Source organism: Lactuca serriola, chromosome 9 (genome assembly GCF_051521515.1).
Source record: "Lactuca serriola cultivar US96UC23 chromosome 9, Lser_US96UC23_V15, whole genome shotgun sequence".
NCBI lineage: Eukaryota > Viridiplantae > Streptophyta > Magnoliopsida > Asterales > Asteraceae > Lactuca > Lactuca serriola.
In genome coordinates, this window is record NC_136416.1 from 185,042,591 (window position 1) to 185,064,074 (window position 21,484).

The following is a 21,484-nucleotide window of genomic DNA, read 5'->3' on the forward strand; positions in this document are numbered from 1 at the left end:
GATTGCAAAGGCGCCATATTGTGTCATGCCATACGAGATGCAATAGTTATCCTCCTAACTACGGGAGATGATGGGGAAGGATTTTATTCGGCCGAGTAGCTCACCGTGTGGAGCATCGATCCTTTTTGTCAAGAAGAAGTACGGTTCACACTAGATGTGCATTGATTAGTAGGGGTTGAACAAGTTGACGGTGAAGAACCGATATCTATTGTTGTGGATTAATGACCTTTTGCTGAATTACAAAGGGCATCTTGGTTTTCCAAGATCGACTTGAGGTCCAGTAATCATCAGATGAGGGTTCGGGAGGAGGATATGCCGAAAATGGCTTTCTGAACTCGCTATGGGAATTACAAGTTAGTGGTGATGCCTTTTGGACTCACCAACGCACCGACATCATTCATGGATCTCATTAATCGGGTGTGTAGGCCTATGTATGATTATTTAGTGATTGTTTTCATAGATGATATCTTGGTCTATTCCAAGACCAAGGAGCAGCATAAGGATCATTTGTCTGAGCTTCTTTGAGCTCTTAGGGCAGAGAGGTTGTACAACAATTTATCCAAATGTGAGTTCTGGTTACGCGAGGCTTAGTTTTTGAGGAACCACGTCAACCAGGATGGTATATTGAACGACCCAACCAAGACTAAGGCGGTTATGTTATGGGAAGTTCTAAAATATGTTAGATTAGGTGTCTAAGCCCATAACTATAATTGGTATGTACTTAACCCGAGAGTAGCATGGTCCATTTCGGGTTGCCTTCACCAGAACAATTTGACAGGATGGATATTTGAGAAAGAGGTTATTTGTGATCTATTAATATATTAAAAGAATAATATATTAATTGAGAAATCATATTATTTAATTGGTATTGATCAAGAATTAATTTAGTGATCAAAAGAGGCTGATCTCAAGATTGAATTGGTAGTTGTACAATTGTAGTCAGTAATACTTATAGTTTGGGCTAAAGATCCATGTTGATTAGGATTAGACTAAATCTTTGTGAGAGTCCATGAAAAGTTGGTCCAAAAGGCTAATGAGTTATTGGATTAAAAGCCCAGGTGAATTAGGGTTTACAAGTTGAAACCCTAGGAATTCCAAACTATAAAATAAACCTCTAGCTTGCTAAAATCGGACCCCGAAGACTCCTAAGGTGAATGCCTAGCTGATTTTAGGTTCATAACCTCTCTCTCATATTCATCCAATTGTTATTGGTATTAGTGAAAGTGCAATGGGAATCATCAGTTGGGACATAGTAGGTAATGGAAGTCATGGGTGTGACTCATGAGCAGCGGTCGGGGGAGGAGATGAGGAAGCATTAACCAGACCCTATGCATCAGCAGACTTCGAGGACGAAGTCTAGTTCAAGTGGGGGAGATTTGTAACGCTTGGTTTATGTGTTATTCAGTTTTCAGCATTTTTAGACTTTTAGGTTGGAACTCGACGAGTTGAAGAGTTCCAAATCGTCGAGTAGAGATCAGTTGGAAGGCCTCAACTCGACGAGTAGACACTGGAAAGGAAAACTCTAATTTTCAGGGTTTGTACCCTATTTAAAGGCCTTAAGCCTAACTTGTAGCCTCCCTTATCACCCTCTTTGTCCAGGGAAACCCTAAATCGTGTCTCATATCCCATTTTGAGTATGTAAGGGCTTAAGGAGTGCCTTTTTGGTTTTTATATGAAGAAGCTTGAAGTGGTTGGTGCATAGTTGAAGGGAGAGGTTGTAGATCCGGTGTTTACTATGTTGTGGCAATCATTTTAAGGTATAAAGTCGAAACCTTGACCTTCCTTTTCTTAGATCTTCTTCTATAAAAGTTTATGGACATTATTATCCTAATTTGGTACCCTTCTTGGTTTTGAGCATGATTTGAAGATATGGCTTTAGATCTGGACATATCAGGGCCTTTGGGGACTTAAATTTGCCAACCTTATCAAGTCTTTTCCCTCCTTCATGCTTTAGGTCCCTTGACAAGCTTTGATTAAGTGTTTTAGCCTCTTAAGGCCTTTCATCAACGTAAAGTTAGCAACTTTACGTGATATTTCGATCCTAAGGGACTAGATCTGTAGTTTGGGGTTTTAGATTCGAATGAAAGGGCTCAATATGTTATGAAAGGGGGAAAACTCAACGAGTTGCCCTGGCAACTCGACGAGTAGGATTGGGTTTTCCCGTTTTCGGTATATAGAGTGAACTTGGCGAGTTGGCAAGATAACTCGATGAGTTGGTTAAGTTTTTCCACAGTTTTCTGAACAACTGAAGGAACTCAACGAGTTTCTATATGCACTCGACGAGTTGGGTCAACATAGACTGTTGACCTTGATTGTTGACTTTGACTTTGACCAGGAGTTGACTAGGGTTAGCCATTAGGTATTTTAGGCCTTTTGGTATTAGGCCTTCTCGAGTTAGGCCCATTGATGGATTATGGACTTTATAGTGTTGGGCTTGTGTTTGGGTTTGGGGCTTAGTTTTGGATCATACTGGGCTAGGGATAGAATGGTCATTTTACCCCATGTATGGATTATGGGTTATAGCATGGAACCCAATTGCTAATTGGGTATATTGATTGGTAGTGACAGTTCGGGAAGCTGGAAGGGCAGCAACTAAGGATTTCATTCAGGAAGATTTTGCATTCGAGGTGAGTCTCCTCGCCATACCAATGGGTCTAAGGCACCAAGGCGGTCCTATTTATCTAGTTGTGATGATTATTGCGGATGTGCTACTAATTCATTATGTATTTATGTGAAGACTATGCGGGGGTTCCTATGGCAAGTAGGTATATATGTGGTATGCTAGTTGATTGTGTGGTATTTGGTATGCTAGTTGTCTTTGTGATACTTTCATGGAAGAACCCGGGGGTTCCCGAGGCAGTTGGATATAAGACCATGTGGGGGTTCCTATGGCATTCCAGGATAAGACCATGTGGGGGTTCCCATGGAAGTAGGCTAAGACTATGAGGGGGTTCCTATGGAATCCAATGTAAGACCTTGGAGGGTTTCCAGGGCATCCTTACATGTTTGTATGTATGATTTATATGGAAGGTAGTTGAGACCATGTGAGGGTTCCCATGGCAGTGCGCTAAGACCATGAGGGGGTTCCTATGGCACCCGGAGTAAGACCTTGGAGGGTTTCCACGACTTCCCTATTTATCTACATGCATGGCTTGAGTAGTTGTTATGATTTATGTGATTATGTGTATAAGACCTTGGAAGGTTTCCATGGCATCCTTATATGTCTATATGCATGGTTATGCGATTGATATGGTTTATGTGATTATGTGGGGTATGCTCTGTGGAACTCACTAAGCTTCATGCCTACAGTTTTGTTTATGGTTTCAGGTATCATCGGTTGGAAAGGAAGGGATCGGCTTGATCGCAGCGCACACATTCGTGTTTTCCAAAATATTTAATTTTGGGATGAACTTTGATAAATGTTTTTAATGAGCAATGTTTTGGGGAAGCTTGGATTTAAAAGATATATGTGTTTTGACCATAATGAAAAATGAAATTTTTACCCTTTATTTTTGGAGTCGTTATAGGTGAAAGATGATGAGAAGCGATGACCCAGTCATCTACCAGAGTATAGATGACAACCACAGACAATTCTAGATAGTCCAGTGGAACACTAGTAGGATCGCAACCTGTAGGTGTTGTGAACGATATGTTCCTCAGATGTACTCTAAAAACCCATTGACATATATTGTGGGTGGACTCCCTAAAATAACACTGTCAATAAAAGAGATAAACCCCGACAGCTATGGACTTAGTGCCTAACAAATAACATTGGCAGCTATGAACTTAGTGCCTGTTGTATAAACCCTGACAGCGATGGACTTCGTGCCTATTCCTTAGGACAATCCTTAGGAATGAATGAGTGAATGATAGATGATTATTAGGGTAGATCCTTAAGAAATAAAGAAGATAATGGGGATGGGTAATTGGGTTAACTGTTAGATAATGAAACATAATAACTTTATTAATGTGGGTTGAAAACCCTATGTACTCACCCGGTTTTCCAACCTGACCCACTCAGTTTATTTGTATCACAGGTGTCGATACGAAACTGCATTACACTGAGACATTAACAGAGATGTAAATCATTAGTATAAATGAATGGAAGGTCTGTTTATGCTTATGTTTCTGTATTAACAATAACATCCCAAAGTTTTAATATAAACAAAATACATTTCTTCAGAAATGCTTTGATGATATATTTATCATGTTTTCTAGGAACAAATTCCGCAATATTATTCTTTAAAATAAATACTCTGATTTTCAAATAAGCATAAATAAAATTTTTAAAATGACCGTGAATTTGGGGATGTCACATCACTCTTACACTAACAGATGAAATTAGTCATTTCACAAGTATTTAACCTCTTTTTTAACAGAGTTAATTAAAAGGACCAATCATGCAAGGTCTTCAAACCATAAGGACCAATGGTGTTACATTTTTTATAGTTGTCCTCAAAATGTGATATTTTGCAAACCATGAGGATCAATTATGAAATTTTGTGTAACATAAATTTACTTTTTATATTTTAGATAAAATTACATAAATGGTCATTGTGGTTTACTAAAAGTCACAAACCCACTTCATGCTAATTCTTTTTACAAACATGATCTCTATGGTTTCCAAAACTTGCGTACATGATCGTTCCTTTTGCTAATACCATTAGTTTTCGTCCGTTAATGTGAGGGTAATTTGATACTTTTGAACAACAAAGACTGAGTTTGTGACCATTGGTAGACCATCGGGACCATTTATCTAATGTTGTCTACATTTTATGTTTACAAGTTTGTGGCTTTTCCACCCTTTTATTTTTTTTAAATATCACTTTGACCATTCACTTTGAACTTTGTAAAATGATATTTTCACCCCTCCGTTTATTAAGCTTTTGTGTTTATCTTGTTTGTTAACCTAAGACAATAACGTTTTATGCGCTTATTTTTATATATGTGTCGGTATAAATTCACGGTAATCAACATTTTGATGTGAATTTAAAACTTTCGTTCGTTAATTTTATTTTAAAAAACTTACTTGTTTTTTTTATTCCATGTGTCATTTAAGTTCGAGTTTGTCTACGTTTCAACGTAATTTCCTACGTTTTCGTGCTTAATTTATGCACGTTTTGTTCGTATGAGTCGCGTCACATATAATAATTTGTGTTCATTAACTTAAAAAAATGTATTATATTTGAGTTAGTCTATGTTTCGATATATTATTTTTTATGTTTTTGTGTTTAATTTTATGTATATTTTCTAAATATGAGTCAGATTATATATATATATATATATATATATATATATATATATATATATATATATATATATATATATATATATATTCTACATGCATATTTATGTACGTGTGAATATAAATTCAAGATGCCCAACGTTTCGACGCAAATTCAGAAACTTTGTTTATTAATTTTTTTTAATAAAAAACTTGTTTGTTTTTTTTATGTACGTGTCGGTATAAATTCAGATAGATCGAAACTTTGACCACTTTGAATGTATACCGACAAATAAATAAAATAAACATATAAAAAATTAGTTTTTTTAAGTTAACAAATGCAAGTTTTTATATGTGACCCAACTCATAAATAAAAAACATACATAAAATTTAGTATAAAACGTAAAAAAAACATTGAAACATAAACCAACTCAAATTTGATACAACTTTTTGTAGTTAACAAACGAAAATTATTATATGTGATTCGACTCATAAGAAACATACATAAAACTAAACAGGAAAACTTAAAAAAATTACGTTGAAACATAGATAAAATTTGAATTTAAGCCGACATGTACATAAAAATTTACAAAAAAATTAACGGCAGTTTTAAATTCATGTCGAAATATTGACCACCTTCAAATTTATGTGGAGACATATATATATATATATATATATATATATATATATATATATATATATATATATATATATATATATATATATATATATATATATATATATATATCGATAAAATCGATAAAATTACATAAATGATCCCTATGGTTTACGCATGGTCAGAGTATTGTTACATGAAAAGATCAAATCACTCTTACACTGACGGACGGAAACTTATGGTGTTAGCACTAACGTAAGTTTTGAAAACCATATAAACCTCGTTCCTCAAAAAAAAAATTAATAAAGAATTGAGTGACTTTTAAAAAAACCTCGATGTAATTTTGTCAAGTATTTTACAATGAGTGATACCGAAAATTGAAGTTTGTAGTTTGATAATTTGAAATTTGGTGATTAACTAAACTGAATATTTTTTAGTAGTTGGATATCTAAATAACACAAACAAGAGAATTCATACTACATAGAAAAAAACAAAGTCGAGGCTTTAACTGTTAGTTTACACTAAAATTAAACTGTTATACTTATTTCTAATGAAGAAATGATTCAGATTTAATTCTTTTCTTCATCTTTCTTATGAATTCTGCACATCTCCTGTTCAATTCCTCTATTTCATGTTCATCAACAACAAAATGAATCTCTGCCTTTTGATCTTCAATTTGATACTGAGTGGCAGAAACAACATAATCATCTTCAACTACGCAAACATGAGAACCAATATGAATGCTTTCATCATCTTCTTCGATTTTTTCTTCTTCTTCTTGTTCTTGTTTTTGTTCTTGTTCTTGTTCTTCCATGGCTGATGAGATTAGCAGATGTGGGAGGTTGGTTTCATTTGTGATTACTGTGTGATTTTGTTTTGGTGAAGAGCTGTTGGTCGAACCGAAGTTCATTATGAGGAAAACCAGGATTCCATTGCAGAGGAGGAAGATGTAATGTCTGTCGAAAGAGGAGAAATGGTGAGTGTAAGAACTGAGAGACACAGTGGATGAGAAGAAGAAGATGATGAAGATGAAAATGGAGAACATGTTGTTGAGCTTAATGAAATTGGTTTTTGGTGTTTGTTTGTTGATGTGATTCGACATTTCCTCCATTGTTACAGAGACGATGGAGGTGATGCGATGAAGACGATGATGATGTCTACGATATGATGCACATATAAATAAGTTCAAGAAATGAGCGAATTTACAAAATTAACCTTGGATTTTGGAATAAAATTTACCAAACCATTTTCTAGATAATGATGGCTTACCCACCTATTCACACTCTGATCTACTACCAGATATAAGATATTTGTTTGAGGTTTATATTATCACATAATAACTTATTTGGTAAATTATTAAAGACAAAATTGCAAAAATGGTCCCTGTGGTATGCAAATTTTTGGGGTTTTAATCCAAACAGTGACTTTTTTGGTTTCGTAGTAGTCCGTGATTTGTATGTGAAAATGGTCCCTCCGAAAATTGAAATGACTATAATACTTTTGGGGTATTTATTTTTCATTTTTCTTTCATTATTCTTAAAATTTAATATTTATTTATTTATTTTAGCAATTAAAAAAATGAAAAAGGTCCCACCTCTCTCTCTCTCTCTCAAGAAAACCTGTTGAATTCTTTTCCTCCTGCTCCACTGTGGTTTACTCAAAAAGCATTTGTCTTTGTCTCTTTCTTTTGAACCCATCCACCACAACTCCACCTTATATCTCCGCCATTAAAATCCGTCAAGCAAGCTTCAAAACACCACCATCTACTGTCTTCCTCCAGTTTTGGGAGCTTGCCACCAAAACCCATCAAGAACCGTCGCTGCCTCCATCAATAACCACCACCGGTGACTTTGATCACCGTGAATCACCACCAAACAACATCAAACCTCATCCCATCTCCTACTACCTCCCTTTCAACGACCTGCTGCCCAGAAAACGAAAAAGATAGCGAGGCAACCAAGGCCTGCCACCCACGACCATCCACCGCTACTTCTTCCCTCCGTCGTACGCATCTCAGTTTGCCTCCATCCTCATCGATCTCGTCAGAACAGGAAGTGAAAGCAGCGAAGCTGCCATCACCGCCCACTGTCGCTGCTACTGTAGATCTCCGACACCACCATATCCTTATACGATCTAGGTGGGTAAACTGGGAACTCACCGAATCTGCAACATGAACAAGTCTTGAATTCTGATCGTGGTGTTGGTAGTTGATTTTGGTGACTGGAAGGAGAGATGGTGGTGAGGAGTTAGGGTTTGAAAAAGATGATGGTGGTGAGGAGTTGTGCCAGTCGACATACACATCAGGTTCAAGAAGGGTTCGAATTTGTTTACATAAACATGCCCCTGTTCTTAATTTAACTTTCTTACATCTTAACCTGATGCAAATTGTATACTCCTGCCTCGTATGTCCTTGAACACAAATTTGATGTTGTGAGTTGTTATTGGAAACTGATTTCATCCGGGTTTATTTATATGATCAAGTTCTCGATCTGGGCAATTGTTCTTGGAAATTGAATTCATCTGGTTTTTTTTTCTGGGTTTGATATTTCGGTCTAGAGTTTAGCAATTTAGATTATTTTAGTTTTTTATGATGGATTTGATGTACCAGGTTGCAGTTAAAGCTTAAATTCATCTTGGTTTGTTATCTGGTCGATTTCTAGATGGTTTGGGTTCCTCCAGGTTTTTAGTTTCTTTTCGGTTTATAATCATGAATTCAGAGGTCTGTGATAGCATTTGAAATAAAGTGAAAACAAATTCATCTGGTTTTTTCATCAGATTAATCATTTATTATGTGTGTTTATTGAAGCTGTGAATCATTTAAGTTTTTATGATCAAGAAAAAATTGAACTCATTCGAGGGTTTTTAGTTCCTGTAGTTAGCCACTTGAATGTTGTGGAAGAAGAAGAAGAAGAAGAAGAAGAAGAAGAAGAAGAAGAAGAAGAAGAAGAAGAAGAAGAGAGAGAGATAGAGAGAGAGAGAGAGAGATATGTGGGCCCAAATTAATTAATTATTTTCTTTTCATTTAAATTAAATAGAAAAAACATAAAAAAATATATATCATAAGGACATTACAGTCATTTCAATTTTAGGAGGAACCAAACTTACGTACAAATGTGGCCAAAAGGACCACGAAACCAAAAAAGTCGGGGTTTGGACTAAAACCCAAAAAAAAATGCATACCACAGGGACCAATTTTATTATTAAAGGTTTCTTTATCCATAAATTATAATACATGCTTAGAAAATATTTCTTTATATACTATATATAATTAATATGTTACAAGATGAATTGAATACTATTTTTAATAGTATTAAATAATGGTAGAAATATACATTCCAATCGTTTTTTTTAACAGCAAAAAGGGTGCAACAGTAGAACTTCCCATAAAAAAATAAAAAAATAAAAAAATAATAAAAAAAAAATAGTAAACTTAAATACAAAAGTAAACTTAAATACAAAATTTTAATGTAAAAACATTGCCATGTTTTTACACATTATGCAACATGATTGGCCATTTATGGTTACACATAATGATAAGAAATAACGAACGAGTTACGTTTTGGGGTAAAATATAATGCATAAATTGAGGATAACAATAATATTTTTATTAAATCATAGATTAGACTAATTTTAGTTTTGTGTACGACCCGGAATAACTTTAAATTCTTTTAAGCTTTCTTTAAATGAGTAGTTGATAACATGGTGAATTTTATGTGTATATAAATATTAATCGATTATTACTTAAACTTTTTATATAATAAACACATTAGATGTGACATTATTTTGTTGTTTTGGTTCAAACGTCCCAAAAATGTTTGTAAATGTCAAAGTCTTCTTAGAGTCAATAATATAAAATACAGATTAGTAGTCTCGCAGACACGATGGACCCAACAGGAGTTGGAAAAACGGTATTTGTCGTTGGAGGCAATTCACAGGAGCCTTAGCTTTTGAAAGCCCAACAAAACCATCATGTTCTAGAATCTAAGGTGAACTTCACAAATAACTTATTTTTAGTTGTGCTGGATTGAAAAACTAATATTTAAATATGTTTTAAATTCATCATATATAGAAAGAATTTGTGGTAATCACATAAATGGCAACATTTTTTTTTTTTGAGATATAAGATAATAATCTAGATTTTGTCCATCCATAGAAATGATGTGGCAATGCGAAATGAACTTGGACCCGGGTCTCATGGACATCTGTTCGGCTCGTAGTTAAGTAAAATTTAGAATATGATATCCACTACATCTCGATAACTGATTTTGGATTACGTATTTATCTAAAACACTTTGAAGCAAACTACTATGATCTATAACTTGAGACAAGTTAGATTCGCATTAAGTTTTATATAGTTAAAAATGCAATAACCGTATCTAAAATTAAAACCCTAGTCCAAAATGCAGAGTTGTCGAATATGTATTCGTTTTGGGGTTGAAATATGTTTTTTACGTACTTTATAGTAGTTAGCTTAAGTTTACTGTTTGTTATGTGTTGCTCATTATTATTTTTCTAGTCAAGTACTATGAATTGCAATGTCCATACATCGAAACATGAAGAGACAGTCTAAAATCCGAAGAACTACTCAGATACCTGATGTTGTACTCGTTTTGAATGAAAGCTATGATGCACGAGAAGATTTATAACCGAAGTTCCTTGAGGTATCATCCAGACATGATCTTCACTCACAACAATCATACTGAATAGTTGCCATGTTTACAACCACAAATCGTTGTGGTCTAAAAAAGCATGGTTAATCCAAGATCAATTCAACACATAATCCTTTTTTTTTCTCGGGCCAATCTTGACTCTATTTCTTTGTTTGCTTAACACACGATCATTCATATGTAGAGAATTAGGTTTCATTTTGTTTGGTTGAAGAAGATGAGAATTTGACCCTATCGGTAAAATTTGGACAAATCCAATACCATATACGATTTTGAACTCAAATTCGTGATAGGACTTCAGTGTATCATGTTCTTTCATATGCCTTAATTATAAAATGAGCAATTAGATGATCATAACAAAGCTCTGATAGCCTTTTGATTGTGACTTTGTAGTTATTATCGTGTGGATCTTGCTACGAGGTCTAAGATTGAGTTATTATGACAAAAAATGAAATCAAACTCTATCAAGTTCTTTTAAATCTGATAAATGGGTGATAATTGCAAAACTTTGTTTACCCTTAGAAGACATGAACTCTCTCTATTTCAAAGTTTTTGAGTTTTAGAAAGTTGGGTTTTATAAGCTATTCCAGTGAAGTATGGGTCGAAAATTTCAGTGTCATCAATTGTTCTTGTCTTTAGTTTTTGAGGCTAGGGTGGCAAGGTTCCTTTCGGTTTTTGAAGAATTGAAGATATGACTTTTTTGGGGATAAAAATAGGGCCAATTTGTCAAGTTTAATCCGGTTATCTTGGTGCTCTTCTCCTTTCATGGCTCTTTATTTGTATTTGTACTTATTTTCTAGCACTTTGTTAGCTCGTTTTTAATACATTCCATCATTCTAAGAAACTAAAAAGGAGAAAAAAAAACAATGTTGGACATTCCAGAGCATGGACTTCAATTTCAAAGTTGATCCATTTTATATTCTTAACTTAATATATTTATAAAACTCTTTATTTAATAAACAGTTATAGAAATAATTTCCACTCCCATAATTAGAAATGTTTTGGTAATGCAATCGATCCAGGATACCTAGCACAATATCCTTCACTTAAATAGACATGACACACGTTACAATTTAGCCATGGTACACACACATTACACGTTTTCTTGAAAACCATATCACAATATTGTTGACCTTTAAAACATATGAACTCTCTCGTTTTTGAAGTTGTGTAGTCTATGAAAGCTAGGATGATAAGCAAATCCATTTAAGAAGTCATCAAGCATTCCCATGTCTATCATTATTTTCCTCCGAGAACAATAAACAATTAATTTTTTCCCAAAAGTTCTCATCAAAAAAGTTCCATCTTTAAAACCCTCAATTAGAAACACGAGTTCCAAAAACAACATATCAATATCAATATCAAGATCAGGGTTGATACTATATTTGAGCACAAGCTCTTTATGCCAGGAGTTCTTGATCCTGTATTCTTTCATCACCCAAACAGTCAAGTTAGAATGGTAGGAATCACATCGAATCAACGCAACCCTTTTGCACCTCTAAACTTTGTCCCAAAATACATTAAGCAGCAAAAATACAAACTTAATTGTAGCTCACATGGTTAAGCCGCAGCGGACTTTGATGTTGATAAGGACACGCCTCAGTTCAAGTCTTGCAACCACCGATTTTTCCTCAAAAAAAAAATTTCGCTCAACTCCTAAATTTTTTTCCCTCCATTTTTTATGCATCGTATTTTTTTGCGCTCCATTTGTTCCCATGTGTTGTATGTTCTTGCTATGTCTCGTACTCGTAAGCAAGCGGGAAAATACCCTTAAAGTCTCTTAAATCTCCCAGTTCTCCTCCCAACTCCCAATGTACTTCTCATCAGTTCTCAAGAAGAAGTTTAATCGGCTTTATAAGGAGAATACAACCTCTCGATATTTCTTTCTGATTTTTAAGTTTGAATGCGCTTCTAATTTCTGATTTCTGAAATGTATTATGGATATGAACCTAAAGGTATATTGCTTTTTCTTTCTCATTTGTTTTTTTTTATCGATTTCTATAGATTTAGGTTTTGATTTTTAATTTTTGAGTTTGAGGGCACCTTTATTTTCTAATTTCTAAAATAGATTATGCATATCAACCTATAGGTAATGTATTAGAATTCCTTTCCTGATTTTTAAGTTTGAGACTTAGACACATAAACGTGCAACTTTGAAGGTCTTGGATTCTGGACTCTGGAAGATAATCAAGATGCATTATGCGACCCAAAAGATCATCCAAGGCCCATAAACACAGAATTGGGTGGTGTGTGTGACTTTGACTTAATGAGTATTGATTTTTTTTTTTAGATTTTTATTATGAGTATTGATTGTTTTTGTATTTGAATCTATCAAAGAAAAAAAAATGGTAAATGATAAACTTATCTTTAAAAAAAAGTTGCAATGAATTAAAAAATAATTAACTCATTTTTTGTAATATGAATATCTATTTGAACCATTATAAAACGATACACCTTTTTTTAAGTTAATTTCCCAAGGATAATCGCAAAATGACCAAATGATGTCTCGTTAAGTAAATAATCACATTTTTATCATTTTAACAAAATATTCACTCAGTTCCGCAATGAAGTCACTTGGGTAAGTAATATATAATTGCTTTATGAATAACTTTTAACACAAAAAATATAATATTTATCAAATGAAATGAAATAAAAGATTATCAAGATCTAAATCATCTGGTAAATGGGTGATAATTACATCAACTTTATTGACCCTGAGAACACACGAACTCTCTCTATTCTGAAGTTCTGGAGTTTAAGAAAGCTGGGTCGATAAGCGATTCCAGTGAAATATGGATGAAATATTTCAGTATCAACAATTGTTCTTGTGAGAGGAGAATATTCCAGCAGTTTTTCTTCATCATACACCATCAAAATCGTTCCATCGTTCAAACCCCAAATCACATAAACAGGTTCCCTCATCAACCAATCAAGATCCGGGCTAATGCTTCGCTTGATAATGACCTCTTTTTGCCAAGATTTCTTGATCCCATATTCCTTCATCACCCAAATCGTGAATTGAGAATCGAAGGTATCCGATTGACATAAACAACCTTTAAGAACAGCCAAACTGTAGAAATGGATACGACTTTCTTCTACAATTTCAACAGGAGGAGATGGGAACAACTTGAACGTCTCCTTATCAAAATCAAAAGCACAAAGCTTTTCAGGCGAATCCTGATCAATAACAATCCAATGAGCATGTCCATTTAAGAATATCCCATTGAAGTTACTAAGCCAATAAGGGATAATACTAAGATTTCTCCATTGGCCTGTGCCAATGGTGTAAATCTCACCTTCTAGTAGAATCGGAGGAGATGATGAATTAGGGTTTGTGGGTATATCTCCTTGAAAGATCCGTATCACTTTATATTCCCTTGTTATTGACCCGACTCCGAAACAACACATAACTATTGCAAAATATTCTCTATGGTATTGTTGATTTGGGAGGATCATGTATTCTCTGGTGATTGGATTGCATATGTAAGTGTTTTCATTTTCAGAACCAAATTGCCATAGACAGAGCAAACCATCGACTGAGCCTACGGGGTGTATTTGAGATTCTTGGAAAATGGGTGCGAGATTAAGGTCGAGGCTCATGACTGGGTCATGGTGTAAATTGTGGTGATGGAGTTCGTCTTCAACCTCTAGCCACTTCAAAATACCTGTTCTATAGTAAATGGCCATTTCCTTTTCAGGATTATGATGAATCATGAGGCTTGAAGGTGACCTCTGGAGATGAAGATTGGAAAAGTAAGAGTCTGAAACGAGATCCAGCCACTTCTTGCATACACATTTGCAATGGATGATCGTTTTGACTGGAAGTCTTGAGAGAATATCAGCCGTGATATACACCGGTAAGTCTTCCATCGATGGATCCAGAAGAGACATTTTTTCTGGTAATAAAAGCTGGATTTTGGTGGTGATGGTGGTGGTGATGGTGGTGGCGAGTGGTGACAGCAGAAGAAAGAGAATAGTTGACTTTGGATTGATGATTGTGAGATTGTCAATATGTATATATGTTTATGGGGTGTGTTGTTTTATAATGGAGAAACTTTGTAAAGGTTCTTTACTTGGAAGATACGTAGAGTTGACTTTAAAAGAAAGATAATTGTTATACGAAGTAGATAATATTTTGTGAAATTGTGTGTTATTTCATAAAAAAAATATTTCACATTTTAATCAATCATGAAATAGATGGTTATGATTGTTTTTTTCTATCAGGAAAAAAAAGTGGTAAATTTATTAAAAGGGTTAAGCCATTTTTTTAGCCGCTTTGTGACATCAGTTACTTATGACAAAAAATCACAAATGGTTCTTATGGTTTAAAATGTTTAAAATAGTCTTTATGAAACTTTTTTTTTTAATGTGAATAGATCATTTTATTAGTCTTTATGACTTAACACTATCAGTTTTATGACCCTTACAACACATGAACTCTCTCTGATTTGAAGTTCTGAAGTTTAAGAAAGCTTGGACGATAAGCCATTCCAGTGAAATGCCGATCAAAAATTTCCTTGTCTTCAATTGTTTTCCTCTTAGGACAATACGCCAACAATTTATCTTGATAATACATCATCAAAATAGTTCCATCATTTAAACCCTCAATCAGGTAAACGGGTTCCCACATCAACCAATCTAGATCACGGCTAACACTTTGCTTGATAATCACCTCTCTACGCCAAGATTTCTTGACTCCATATTCCTTCATCACCCAAATTGTGAGTTGAAAATCAAAAGTATCAGATTGGCATAAACAACCTTTAAGAACCCCCAAACTGTAAAAATGAATTTGACTTTCTTCAACAATTTCAACAGGAGGAGATGGGAACAACTCAAACGTCTCCTTGTCAAAATCAAAAGCACAAAGCTTTTGAGGGGAATCGTCGTCAACAACAATCCAATGAGCATAGCCGTTTAGAAATGGCCCAGAGAATCCATTAAGCCAGTAAGCGACATGACCTAGACTTCTCCACTTTCCTGTGCCAAGGGTGTAAATCTCAGCTTCTAATAAACTCGGGCGAGATGATGAGGTTGGATTAATTGGGGGTATATCCCCTTGGAAAATTCGTATTACTTTGTATTCATGTGTAAGTGAAACGACACCAAAACAATAAACAATTATTGCATAACCTTCTCTATAGTATTGTTGTCTAGGGAGGATCATATACTCTCTTGTGATTGGATTGCATATGTAAGTGTTATCTTTTCGTTGACCAAACTGCCAGAGACAGAGCAAACCGTTGACTGAGCCCACGGGGAGTATTTGAGAGCGTTGGAAAATGGGTGCAAGATTAAGGTCAAGTCTCATGACAGGGTCATGGTGTAAACGATGGTGATCGAGTTCATCTTCAACCTCCACCCACTTCAAAATGCCTGGTTTATGGTAATCGGTCATTTCATTTTCAGAATTATGATGAATCATGAGGCTTGAAGGTGATTTCTGGAGATGAAGATTGGCGAAGTAAGAGTCGGAAATGAGATCCAGCCACTTCTTGGATACACACTTGCAGTGGATTATTGTTTTTACAGGAAGTCTTGAGAGAATATGGACCATGACTTCCACCGGTAAGTTTTCCATGAATGGACTGAAAATAAATATAATTTTCTAGTAATAAAAGGTAAATTTTGATGATGGTTGGTGGTGAAGAAAGATAACAATTGAGTTTGGTTTGATGGTTGTTATCGATATGTATATATATATCTTGTGGTTAATTTTGGTTTCTTATAATGGGAAACTTGGAAAAGATATTTACTTGGAAGATACGTATAGTTGACTCTAAAAGGTGTTTCTTCAAATAAGTCGTCATCTTTGACTACATCAAAAGAGGAACGACCAAAGCCCAAGAAATATAGATCAGAATATCTTCGATATATTTAGATACTCATTATGAGCCCAAACAATGTTTTAAAAAACCGGTTTTGAATTGGCTGGTTGAACTGGTTGTATCGGAATCGAGGAAGGAGCGGTTCAATTATTACCGGTTTTATATTTATTTTTGAACCGGATCGAACCAGTCAGTTTTACAAAAATCCAGTTGAACTAGTTCAATTAAACCAGTTGAACCGGTTAAATTGAATAAGGGAACCGAAATCTTTAGCATAATAAACTTTGATAGTTTTTTCACATTTATTAAATTTTTTCTAAATAAAAATACATGATAAATGTTATGAAGTTTTTTGATGCGTTTATATTTATCTAGGACTTTATTTTCTTTTTAATGCACGTGGATTGATGTAAAACTTATGCTTATGAGTTATTTTAATGTATTTAGATTGATCTACAACTTGTTTCATGTGTATTTTAATGTTTGAACTTGTAGACATCAAATTCTTGATTTATATATGTATGTATGTATGTGTATGAAAATACAAAAAAAAAGATGAAAATTATAGAAACCGGTTTACTCAACGGTCAAACCGGTTGAACTGAAAACCAATAACCATACTGGTTCAACTAAAACACTGGTTTTTAAAACATTAGACCCAAACCCAACATGGCATCCAATGCCCATAAAACAGTGTTGGGTCGTGTTTGTGACCGGATGAATTTAATGTTAGATTGTCGGGACTTTGTATTGTGGATTGTTTTTGTGAGATTTTGAATATTTAAAAATTATTCACAGAAGGATTTGTTATCCATATTTGGTTGGTTGGATTTGGAAAGGGATTGAAATACATTACTTTATAAATTCTTATTTGGTTTTTTGTTTTTTTCACCTAGGGCCTCTGAAAGCATCAAGGTTGATTGAAATGTGTCGCGGGTTAAGTCCTTTTTAAGACGAGATATGCAAATTTAGTATTAGGATAGTTACTTTATGAGTTGGCTTTAAAAAAAATCATGTGTGTTTTGTAAATGCACTAAAGAATTTGAAATGTAAATATGGCAAATGACAAACTTCTTTTAGTGTATAATTGTATGATTTTATAAAGAATCTGACTATTCCTATAACCACTTACAAATTTAAGCAAAAATGAACTACTGAACGAAAATATTCATGATTTTTGTTTGTAAATGGTCATCTGCGAAATTCTTTAAATGACACTATTTAAAGGATTTTCAAAGATGGACGTCTTCAAAAATCTTAGACATCTATGAAAAAATTAGTCCCAAAACTATATTTGAAAAAAGTATATATTCTGAAAATGACCATATATGAAAACCCAGGTTTTACCATTAAAAAAGAATGACCACACAACCTCTTTCGGCTTTCGCTTTGGATAATGTGGAGTCAATCTTACACCCTTTACGTTTCAATTACAAATTTTATATTAGTATTTGTTATTAATTCTATATATATTCAGGTGCACTAAAAAGTAAAAACCATGTTTCCTTAAAGCGTACATGCTATAGTCATATGATTGTAATTGAAGCCTTTGAGTTAGGACTTGAAGATGAAATAGATTACTTTTAGAAAAGCATAGGAAATCACTAAATAAAATTTAGAAGGCAATAGTAAAATACTACACTCAAAACAACTATTTTTGATACAAAAACGACGATCAGTGTTCATTGTTGACCTTTAAAACACATCCACTCTCTCATTCTCAAAGTTGTGTAGTCTATGAAAACTAGGACGATAAACCCATGCATTGAATTTGAAGGAGCGATCAAATTTTACAAAGTCTACAATTGTTTTCCTCTGAGGACAATAAACAAATAGCACACCACGAAAAGACCCCATCAAAATAACCCCATCTTTAAAACCCTCAATTACATACACAGGTTCCACACACCACAAAGGAAGACCAGGGCTGATACTTCTCTCAATCACCACCTCTTTATGCCAAGATTTCTTAACCCCGTATTCCTTCATCACCCAAATCGTCAATTTAGAATTGAAACTTTCACATTGACATAAGCAACCGTTTATCACCCCCAAACTTCCACGCATAGCTTCAGAAGAGGGAGGAGATGGGAACAAATCAAACGTCTCCTTGTCAAAATCAAAAGCATAAATCTTCTCAGGAGAATCCCTGTCAACAAGAATCCAATGAGCATGGCCATTCAAAAATAGCCCAGAGGATCCACTGAGCCAATATGGTACACAACCCAGACTTCTCCATTGACCCGTTCCGAGGGTGTAAACCTCAGCTTCAAATAGGCCCATACGAGATGATGATGTTGAATATGGAGGCATACCCCTTTGGAAGATCCGTATTAATTTGTATTCATGTGTAAGTAAACCGACACCAAAACAATAAACAATTATGCAATTACGTTGTCTAGGGAGGATCATATATTCTCTTGTGATTGGATTGCATATGTAAATGTTATGACGTTTAGGACAAACCTGCCATAAGCAGATCAAGCCGTTGACTGAGCCTGCGGGGAGTATTTGAGAATTTTGGAAAATGGGTGAAAGATTAAGATCAAGGGTCATGCGAGGGTCGTGGTGATCAAGTTCGTCTTCAAGGTCCACCCATGTTAAAGTGCCTGGGTTTTTATAACCGTTCGTATCAAATCCTAAATTATGATGAATCACGAGGTTTGTAGGTGATCTCGAGAGGTGAAGATTGGCAAAGTAAGAGTCAGAAATGATATCCAGCCATTTCTTGCATACACATTTGGAGTGGATGATTGTCTTCACAGGAAGTCTTGAGAGAATATCGACCATGACTTCCACTGGTAAGTCTCCCATGGATTGATCTGGAAGTGACATTCTGTTCAAGATATTCGTGGTTAATAAATATAAATCGCAAACAGAAATGAAATACCAATTACCAAAGCAACAAAACCCTATAAAGAATATGTCCCTATTCCTATCAGAAAAATTCCTTGCATTGCCATTAATAAATTAAATTAACACAAATTACTACTAACAAATCTGAAATATCAAAACCTAAGAAAATTTTACTTCGAAAAATATAATAAGTACAGAGTAAAGATGGCATTGATTATGAATAATTTTGTACCTAAAGGAGAGATCCAAAAGCGAGACCCAACAGCAGCAGCAGCAGCATCAGGGCGATGGGCGCACCGGTGCGCTGAGGTCTTTTTTCTTGTTTCGGATTCCAAGCGGCGGGAGAAACAGTCCTCGGAGGGTTTATGCTTCTGTGTTGAAGAGAGGGGAGGGACTTGGGAGTTGTGACAATGAACAGAGTGGGGTTGGCTACTTGTCTCGGTGTATTAAATATAGATTTTCTTTTTTTTGAAAAGGCAAGTGTATTAAATATATTAAATAATATAGAATGTAAATTACAGAAATATACCGTTGGGTGTATTTTACACTTGTCCAATCTTTGAAAAATTACTAAAGAATATTTTTATGGGTTGAAAAAATTACATAGACTAACATATTAGTTGTTAGTTTTTTTATAAATATGATCGTATTGTCTTCGCCTCTTCGGTCTAAAATAGTAAAAAGACTATAGAGATCAACTCACTAAAAACTCCAATTAGAGGGATATTCGATTTTTCATATTTAAATTCCCATAGTCATTTTGGAAATTCTGGATGGCTTGGATATACGAAAGTAACGTCTCAAATTTTAGACAAAATTTTTCATTTTTAATTTATCAAAATCAGAGTTTCACAACCACGTTATCGATTACATAATTATCTCAAAACAGCTAGTATCACAAATATCAGAGTTCATAAACATGTCCTGGTAGTAAATCTCCCAGCATGTGTGTACAATCAGATATTCGTCTTCCTATGGTCCTCGGAAGTACTTGTCACATATAAATCAACAATTGTAAGCACGAAACTTAGTGAGTTCTCCGAGATACCACATACAACACAACATAAATAAACAACTATGGGTTATCAGCAACCCCAATGAGCCAACAACACGCCCTGTAGGTTAGCAGCAACCCTGATTGGCTATCAGCAACCTCAGTCACATATAAATAACATTGCATAACCATAACAGCTAGACCCAGTTGGTCATCATAAATACAACTATTCTACCACACGGGTAAGAATAAGTGAGGAGACTCGCCTGATACTGACAACACGTAAATCTAGCACCTAAACTGCCGGATCTAAACTCCACATAGTCAACAAAATAACTAACCCTAATTAATAATTAAGGTCCAAAACTCACTTGCGAGTCCAAATTATAACAGCCCAAAATTTTTAACAAATTTAAACCTTTCAAAAGCGACCCATTTCTTTATAAAAATGTTTACAAACAATCATTTCAAAAACATTTTGTTTCCCAAGATCTAATTAGTTGTAAAACCAAGGATGTGTACGATTACACCTTCGTTTGCCACTGTCCACCGAAGTACCTGAAACCATAAACCAAAATTGTAATCACAAAGCTTAGTGAGTTCCCCCAAAATACCAACACAAATACAATAACAGCATATTATGGGTCCAATCAACAATTCAGGTTAGAATACCCCAGGCCATCAACCTTTGGGTTTGAATGCCAATGCAACACCTGTTCCATGTATTATTTATTTTATTTAATTTTCTTAGGGTTTTGTGCATGGACTCGACGAGTTGGAGAGCTCCAACTCGTCAAGTAGAGACTATTAGGAGGACGCGAGATTTAAATCCTACTCGACGAGTCGAAAGGCCCCGACTCGAGGAGTAGACTTGGTAGAGAGAAACCTTAATTTTTAGGGGTTTGTACCCTATTTAAAGGATTTATGGCTCATTTGTAGCCTCCCTCATTGTATTTAAAGCCCAAAAAGAAACCCTAGTCGCATATTTGAGCTTCCTTGAGTGTATGTGAGTCTTAGAGAGTAAAACTTGTGCTTTTGAGGAGGAAACTTGAAGGTTGAGGAGCTTGAAGAGAGGAGAAGGCTTGGGATTCGGCATCTACTGGTTGTGAGCATCCATTTAGAGGTAAAAAGTTACCACCTTGATCTCTATTTGCTTAGATCTCATTTCATGGAAGGATATGGTCACTTTTGGGTGCAAAATAGGGTCTCGGATCTGGACTTATCACAAGGATATGGTTCCAGATCTGGACCTCTCTAGGTCCCCAATGACATAAAGTTGTTCACTTTATCCAACTTAGG

At 34.8% G+C, this 21,484-nt stretch overlaps 4 protein-coding genes across 4 annotated transcripts; all 4 read right to left on the reverse strand.

The window, feature by feature from the left end:
* Positions 1–6,293: 6,293 nt before the first annotated feature.
* Positions 6,294–6,999, reverse strand: LOC145073576 (uncharacterized). The gene has a single exon (XM_079020123.1). It carries the CDS (start codon positions 6,949–6,951, stop codon positions 6,388–6,390), a length of 564 nt encoding a protein of 187 aa, XP_078876249.1. The 5' UTR covers positions 6,952–6,999; the 3' UTR covers positions 6,294–6,387.
* Positions 7,000–13,086: 6,087 nt separating this feature from the next.
* On the reverse strand, positions 13,087–14,701 carry LOC145074028 (F-box protein At3g07870-like). Its single transcript, XM_079020473.1, has one exon. It carries the CDS (start codon positions 14,396–14,398, stop codon positions 13,202–13,204), a length of 1,197 nt encoding a protein of 398 aa, XP_078876599.1. The 5' UTR covers positions 14,399–14,701; the 3' UTR covers positions 13,087–13,201.
* A 137-nt stretch (positions 14,702–14,838) lies between these two features.
* Positions 14,839–16,189, reverse strand: LOC145074029 (F-box/kelch-repeat protein At3g06240-like). The gene has a single exon (XM_079020474.1). The coding sequence runs from the start codon at positions 16,086–16,088 to the stop codon at positions 14,931–14,933; it is 1,158 nt and encodes a 385-aa protein (XP_078876600.1). The 5' UTR covers positions 16,089–16,189; the 3' UTR covers positions 14,839–14,930.
* A 1,755-nt stretch (positions 16,190–17,944) lies between these two features.
* Positions 17,945–19,618, reverse strand: LOC145077054 (F-box protein At3g07870-like). The gene is made up of 2 exons (XM_079022831.1): positions 19,424–19,618; positions 17,945–19,171 (listed from the first exon to the last, which is right to left on the reverse strand). The coding sequence occupies exon 2, from the start codon at positions 19,168–19,170 to the stop codon at positions 18,031–18,033; it is 1,140 nt and encodes a 379-aa protein (XP_078878957.1). The 5' UTR covers position 19,171; positions 19,424–19,618; the 3' UTR covers positions 17,945–18,030.
* Between the last annotated feature and the right edge of the window lie 1,866 nt (positions 19,619–21,484).